This window comes from Athalia rosae, chromosome 6, assembly GCF_917208135.1.
Source record: "Athalia rosae chromosome 6, iyAthRosa1.1, whole genome shotgun sequence".
Classification (NCBI taxonomy): Eukaryota; Metazoa; Arthropoda; class Insecta; order Hymenoptera; family Athaliidae; genus Athalia; species Athalia rosae.
Window position 1 is genome coordinate 12091554 of NC_064031.1, and position 8211 is coordinate 12099764.

An 8211-nucleotide genomic window follows, 5' to 3' on the forward strand; every position below is an offset into this window, starting at 1 on the left:
GCGCGTGTAATCAAGATTTTTCGAAATTTTCCAAACAAGAAAAACAAAACGAAAAAGAAGTAGAAGAAGAAGAAGAAAATGGGTTGTACTCAAAACCGATATTTACACGTACTATCCGAACATAGATTGACGTTCGATCGCTCTCGTTTCAACATGAAATTATAATCGAATCGGTACAGGGACGAAGTTTGCGGAGACTTAATTTGTTTATCACACGAAGACGTATGGCCCCTCCCAAAGCGTATGCGAGATTCGTCAGGGAAATTAAACTACGGCAAAGTTCGCAGGTCAAACAGTTGTCTAATGAATTCGTCAAACGCGAAAATTCGGCGAAGTTTTCCTTTTGGAAAGTAACGCACGTTACCACGCTCCGTCGTATCGGATCGCTGAAAACATTTAGAAATAAAAGTATAGGAGAGGAAAAACGCGTCAATTTTCACAATGCAGTTTTTCACTATCCATATATACGGTGAGAAAATTGACGTAATAAGTGTGAGAAAGTTTTAATAACAAGAATAAATTGAACTCTGATTTCGTTGAGCCGTCTGTCCGTCTGCTCTCTTTTCTTCAATAAAGAACCAAGTATAATTTATATTACCTACCAAGTAATACTCGCTGCGCTCTACTAAAAAGCGGCGATGTTATATACGTAAAAATTAATTGAGCTTGTCGTTCTCATCGCAGAAGAACGATTCTTCAGACAATTCAATTTTCTCGTCGGACGATTCGCGATCTAACACCTTTCAACCTTTATAGTTTGTACACCTCATCTCGAATATTGCATTCCTAGATACGGAATGTAAAAAAATAGAAACTCCTCTTTGGACGATTTTGAAACAGGAACAACGCACTCATACTCGTAACTGATGAAAAATTCCATCCTAGGAATACGTGGTACAGAAAAAAAAAAAAAATTAATTTCCACCAATCGATACACGACAACTGAGCGCGTGTATAAGGTAGGGTAGTTCACAGCTTACAAACGACCGACAAAAAAATAAAACAAAAATAAAACAAAAAAACTAAACAACCCCGAAAAGAGACGAAAAAGAGGCGGTGGGTTAATTGCGTTGAAAGTCGAAACAGTGAGGGGGTCAGGTTTCCAGGAAGTGTTTACAGTCGTTTTCTGAGTCCTAATTGTAATTAGTTCCGCGAGTCTCATCGCACCGCATCTCTTATTCGTTAGCCCCCGGCAATATGTACAAGAAATCCCCCGTGGCATTGTAACAGAACAACGAGAATTACGTTTCACGGGAAAATTACAATTAGAAGTTACTCATTAATTTCTTCAAAATTCAAATTAGAATAATTATTTCGTTATTTTGTCTTTCGTCGGGATCACGATACGCGTTGTAGAAAAAAAAAAACTGGAAGCACAGACAAAATCGGGACGCCCGCGAGAATCCGTATGATTCCATTGTATCGGGCTAGGGAGAAAGTGATAAAAAAAAAATTGGGTAATTTTTGAAGCTATAGTAAATCAGCGAAATAACATTATATCGTTATCGTTGTACGTTAATTGGCGCCGTGGGCGTTCCAGGCTAGCGAATATGAACATAAACCACCCGTTCACAATTAGTCTTCATTTCTTACGTTCTACCTTTAACTGCTCCCGTATCGCCGATGGTGTTTTAAGATTAACTTTTCTTGTGCCCCAACAATTTGCCCCGAAACTCGTCCTTCCATCGGGTACAATCGGGGACTCGAACGTCTCGGGAGCAACCCATTACCATTTTTTTGTCAATTATAAGTTCTTCAACTTCGCGTCTCCGGCGGCTCACAGCCGAACGCAACGAACGTCCGAACGACGCGCTTCGCGGGGGCGAAAAAAGGGTGCTCCGAGGATAGAAAAATAAATCAAATGAAAAAAAAAAAAACAGAAAAACAGATAACAAAAAAGGAGATGCTAGTGGACGAAGCTTCCATCTTCGTCCGTCGATATCTTGTAACTTCCGAATGGTTTGTTGTTGTGAATGTTATTTACGGCCATGTAGGCGTAAACACGAGGAGTCCGAACACCCGGGAGATATTTTCCATAATGAGAAAGTATCACGGCCAAGATCGGATCGGTCGGAGGATGCTCTCGACTGTTGTAGCCGTTGTGATATCCCGACAGCGAATTCTTCAGATCGAAAATTTTTCGAAAAAATTCTCCCTTCCTTTGGGTGCAAAGTAACTCGACGCGGTCGTCGCGACCGCTCCCAGAAACAATCGGAGCCGGCGCGGGTTTTAACGAAGGTTCCCCCATCGGATAACCCGATCGATCATCTTCGTCGGCGTAACGATCGCGGTGATTTTTATAGCGATTTGGATATTGATCGGTTATTTCGTCCCCTAATTCGTCACGCTCCAGAACTGGTTTTACGTCGCGGTAAGCGGCTGGTTCGGAGATTAAACGGACCCGATCCTTCGGCGAGTTTGGGGAGGAAGTCGGTAAAACTCCGTCGATCCTTTGCCTCGAAATTCTGGAAATGCCATCCTCGGGAGGATTTAATTGCAGAGGTATTCTCTCCCTGTGTTGGTAACGGCGAAGTGTATCATTCTTTTGATCGTTGACCGTGAGCGTCTTCCCTCCCGACAGATTCACCGTAGTTCCGAAGTGACCCGAGTTTCCGTGACTTTGAAATCTGCACTCGGTTCTCGAACACCGCGAATATCCGCCCACGATGTCGTAGAGGGTTGGATTATTTTCACTCGGTGTCGCGGCGTAAGCAATCGCTATCGCCGCTGCCTCTCGGGACAACTGAGACTTTGTTATTAGTTTCGGATCGTTCGCGTTACTTATGGGCGATTCCGGTCCTACGGTATTCCAAGTCGCAGTCGGAAGGTTTGGGACCGCAGATTGCGAATACCTCGGAGATTCCGCGGAGCCTGGTGAATACTCGCGCGAGATTATTGGCTGATATTGGAACCCGTTTCGTCGATCGTGGTCTACCGCCGAAGGTATGACTTGCAGATCGTTTTCTAGAACGGCGTCGATATCACTCCCTATTCCTCCTCGATTCTTTGGCTCGGCTGAATTTCGCATCGCCGGTGCCGCCGCATCCACTGCACCGGGTAGGTACAGTCGGGACGGAAAATTCAGCGATATCGAACCACCGGCTCGGAATTTCGACGCGGATTCGTCGCACTTCACCGTCACGCGATACACCAACTAGACGAAGAGAGGAGGAAAAAAATTTTTTAATCGTAAGTGATTCACATATGAATGAACGTCGTGACCGGGCGAGGTTTCGGGTCTCTAGATTCTCGGCGTTATGCTATGTGGATACATAGGTGTATAGGTATACGAGCAGTATGTATATTGATAGTCGAAAGAAACTGACCGGGCGACATTCTCTCTTTTGTTTGACCACTCCTTTCATTCGGGCCTGACTTTGAGAACGTATGTATATACCATGCGGCGTAGCGTGGTGTAGTAAATTCTCTAGTTCCTTTTTTTACGAGAAGTTTCTATTTCACGTCTAACAGAAATTATAAGTTTCCGATTCTCCATAGATCGAACCGATTCGATTTCAAGTTTACCGTAACAGTTTCGATTCGAATCGGTGTGAAACTGGATTTGAGATATGTTTCAACTCCATTTGTAATTTATAGGGCCAAATGAGATCAGTTAATTGCGAGTTGTAGGCATGAGATGCAATCGGTAAAGCGGTCTCGATAAATCTTTATCTGATTCAAGTTCATTATGGCTCTTAACACTCCATAAATTATTTAGCTCGCGTTCCCGAACGAAGTTAGGCCGGTTCGTGAGTGCGCCGCGAAAGGGAGGGGATATTTTTCTCGAAGCAAGTCAGAGTGCACGCCTAATTCTCCCCCGGTGTCGCGTCATCATTCTATACGTGAATTAATAAAACGTACTGCACTTTCCAAGGATGGGATATTACCGACTCCTCCGTATCGTTGGACGTGAATTAATTCCTCACCATTAATATAGTAATAATCCTGGTAACGATGTACATGTTTCGCGTCAACCCGCAAGATCCTACTAAACGGGTACATACCTTGGCTTCATTTATATAGCGAAGCGACATCGGCTCTTAATGGCGAACCGTTGTTCGCTTACCGGAAGGATCTTGTTAATCACTCTCCAAAGATAACACTCTCTCCTTTTTACTCCTTACGCTTTCGTAAGGGTATTTATACCGAGGTGAAAATCGCACCGCTTGACACTCGTTACCGCGCTCATTACACACGACTCCCGCTTCTGAAAATCGCCTTCAATTATCGAACGTCCGAATTCCGGTGTTCGACTACACGGAAAACCTTTCAAAAAATTCTCAATGCGAAGGATGCAGACACTCGATTACGCGGATGTCCCATATCGAAAACTGGTTCTAATGGGATACCAGACTTTTTTTTTTTTCTTCATTTCTCTCCGGTCAACGATTAGAAATTTTTCCAATTTGGCGGCTATAGTTTTTCTTCGTACTCGTTATCGGTTAGGTGAATATCGACAGGGGTAACTGACTAAAGCGAAACGGATGAAAACTCTCCGGAGTTGGCCGCCGGTACCCCAACTGCGGTCAATAACGAGCTTTCGTTCCGCTGACGGTAACTCAGAAGTTGTCGAGGGTTGCTTCAAGTGTGTCGGGAAAAGCTCTACCACCGATTCAAAATTGATTTTTTACTCACTAGTAGAATTCTGCAAAAATCATTCACCGGTAAAAGGTTACGACTGGTTACCGCAGTGTTTCGAAAGGCGATTCGTGAAAACATTTTTTTCTTTTTTTTTTCCCTCTACGAGAATTATCGAACCACTAGATTTCAGTTTCGTGGTTCTTTCAGGGGCAAAATCTCCAGTGGGCGCTCATAATGAGCGAATGTTCAGTTGAACTTTCGATACGATGAAATCTCAACACCAGCCTAAGCAAACATACCCATAGAAACATTGGTTTTCCACGCCAAAGACAAACTTTCGCGCGACCCGCTTGAATCATGGTTGGTCGTCGAACAAATGCATGGTTTATAGATGAATCATCGAATTTGATTTTTCAAATGGAAATTCTTCATGATTTTCCAGTATTTATTACAAGTCCAATAATGAAATTCGTATAAAATTACGTGTACACTTGGTCGATACCATCGCAAAAAGAGCATAATAAAAGCTCTGTAAAAATTCTAAAAACAGACAAAGTAAAAGACCAAAATTTTAAAAAAACAAAAAGTGGAAAAGAAATCAATAAAAAATGACATCAGCTTCAAGTGTGTCCGGAGAGAGCAACGGCCGATGGATAAAATGAACGCAGAAGTTGTCCCCGTTCGCGATCTACGTAAAGTGATTTCCGCTTGACGATTATTTCCCGTTCCAAATTACCACGCGCCTTCACCAATCCTTTCTGAGATTCTTCCGCTCTCTCTATCTGGCCCATCATCATAGTTACGTTCTGACCCAGGGTTTTCACCTCCTCGATCAGCCTGCGCGTGAAAAAAAGGTGGGATTATAATTCCGAACTCTACAGTATAGACGAAGAATACGATCACGTTATAACTGTGAAAATAATCTCACCCGAACTGTGGAATATCGCGACAGCTTTCAACGTTACGCCGGAGTAGCCGGTTGTCCAGTCGACTCTGTGCAACTTTTAAAGTGTTGTCCAAATTCCTGGTCGATGAACGAAGATTTTTTATCGTTTCCTCTACGTTGGAAATCTCGTACAAGCACTGCAATCGAAACAGTGTGCAGTGAAAAGCGGAGGAAACGAAAGAGGGCTGGCCAGCTGGCACAATTTTTCGCCCCGATTTCTGCGACGAAATCCCCAATCGTTCCTCACCCTGAGCAATTCTTTTTCCAGACGTTCGCAGCACTGCTGAGTGACGGATACTTTCTGCGCCAAAGCAGCGTCGACTCGATCCGCCTGAGTACGGAGATCACGGACGGAATTTACGTAAATCGAATCCAACGTAGCTCGAAGGGTTGCCGATCTTTCGCGCGTAGCTTCCGCCTGAGCCAGAGCTTCTCGCGTCATGTGCTCGTAGCCACTCGACGTCGATTGTCTGTTGGATTGTTGAATTTTTTTTTTTTTTTTTTTCTCTACCGGACAACGCTCCCGATTAGGACAATTTAGAAATGATGTACTAACTCTCCGGGAAATCTAGCGGCCCCAGGCTTCCACAGGATCAGAGGCGAGTCGTTCGCAAGCTCGATACACTTGGCATCCGTTTCGTAAGCGTCCTTTTTATCCGTCCAGTCGAACTCCATCCGAGTTTTCGCCGACTTCAATTCCGCCGCTTGTCTCTCAATTTGATCCTTCGTTCTACCGAGAAGCTCCCTTATCTCCGAACAAAGTCCCAGTTCCTGAAAATCAGCGAAATATTCGAAGGGAAAGACGATCTTCGACTATCGAAAAGATGCGGATAAGTGCAACGATGATATACCTTGATCAGTTCGTCGTTGACCTCGTCGCGGACAAGGTCAGGTTCGAGCCTCGTAGATCTCAGCTGAAGAAATTCCCCGGCTATCGATTCGGGGATAGTCAAAACGGAAAGTGACGACTTGACCCGCCGATATTCGACCTCCAGCAACTCTATTTCCTCGGTCATCGTGATCAACGCGCGTTCCAGTTCACTTTTCCACTTGAACACCTCCCTCGATCGGTCCGACAATCGATTCTTATTTTCCCGCTGCTGATCGTCCGCTTCTTTGAAGACGCGTTGTATGCTGTTCTTACCGTTGTGCGCTGCCAGTCTGCGATAAAGACGAAAAAATCGGTAAATGGAAAAAAGAAAATAAAAATTTAATCGCACCGATTCGCAGGACTAACTGTGCGTCGTGTATCATCCTATTGGACTCGTTGAAGAAAGTCCGGTTATGCGCCCTCCATTCTCCCGGGCTGAATCGCGTGATCGAATACCGATCGGATACCGGTCTCAGCCCGGTAAATCCTCCACCGGGTGTAAAAACCGTTCGACCGGTTGCCCAGGGGCCGATCGGACCCATTTCACCGTCAGATTTTGCTGGAAGGAAATCCTCCGGCTGCGGAAAATACGGGGGTGGTTTTTCCCCATCTCCGTTGACGGATCCTTTGAGAAATTCCGCCATCGGACATGGATCCGCGCTACGGGACTGCGAATCATCGATAAAAAATTTCACGATCTGATGAATTATTACTTGGAAAAAAAAAAAAAAAATGTTCTCCATCCAGGGGGATGATCCTGAATTTGTAGTTTTATCAATGAGAGACGACTCAGATTGTACCCACCGACGTGTCCTTTGGCATCCCATCGGGACAGGGTTCCGTTACCGGACATCCTTTCCGCTGATCGTTGACAAACGGAGTTTGTTGAAGATTCCCGGTGGCTGCCATAGCGCACCTGTTATCCAAACATTCACGCCTCAACATTATGGCCCAGAAATAGAAATAGAAAAAAAAACTGTGCGAGAGTCTATTTTACTGGAAGCCAAAAAAACCGAGTCGAAGACGAAGGTGGCCAGAGTTGTTTTCCAGGTGAAATTACGCGACGATGTAGGGTAGGTGGGTTACCTGGTGAAATCAAGGCTTTCGTATCGACCCCGTTCGGTCGAACTTCTCACTCCTAACCTTCCGGTGGCTTGCACGTGCGCCGAAGAACCGCTATCAAACCACCCTTCCCATGTACATCAAACGTCGTTTTGTTGATATCGTTATGACAACGCGACGGAGAGTGCGATCTGAGAGAAAAAAAATTATTTCCAAACGACGGTCGATATCGTCGATCTCATTCATGATTCCTAACGAATCGACTCGTCATTACTATAGACCTCCGAGATATTATTCGCAAATATTTGGAGCGTGATAATCGAAAGCGAATATTCAGAGTTCCGAATCTCGTCAGATATGATCGGACAATGCGGCTGCTGAGACGAATGGACGGATAGTCCGATACTCCTGAGCAGGTGGTAATTCCATCAGCGATTAAGCGATCAGAGACGCGGCCAAGCTGATACCCGCGAGGTGACCGGTGCCGAGATAACTCCAAGACGCGTCTGATACACCGAAACTATTAATTCTCTAATCTTCAACTTTGAATCTCCCACAATTGCGTTTCGTCAATTGGACCGTGAGAGCTCAAGCTCGCTGTCTATTGTTCCATCTCTTAGGACCGTGAAAAGAAGGTAGGTGTGTTTGCAGGTGGATAGGGATAGGGTCTGGTCCGCGCGGACCTGACGCGGATTATTCGAGTGGCTTGAAACCCTGAGCTTAGCGGCGCGGAGTAGACGTGTTTGAAGGC

At 45.0% G+C, this 8211-nt stretch overlaps 1 protein-coding gene across 1 annotated transcript; it reads right to left on the minus strand.

Moving 5' to 3' along the window:
* Window positions 1–5167: 5167 nt before the first annotated feature.
* Window positions 5168–8086, minus strand: LOC105690434 (tektin-4-like). Its single transcript, XM_048656424.1, has 6 exons — window positions 6765–8086; window positions 6379–6688; window positions 6084–6298; window positions 5775–5997; window positions 5510–5664; window positions 5168–5418 (listed from the first exon to the last, which is right to left on the minus strand). Exons 1-6 carry the CDS (start codon window positions 7223–7225, stop codon window positions 5202–5204), a joined length of 1581 nt encoding a protein of 526 aa, XP_048512381.1. The 5' UTR covers window positions 7226–8086; the 3' UTR covers window positions 5168–5201.
* Window positions 8087–8211: the final 125 nt, after the last annotated feature.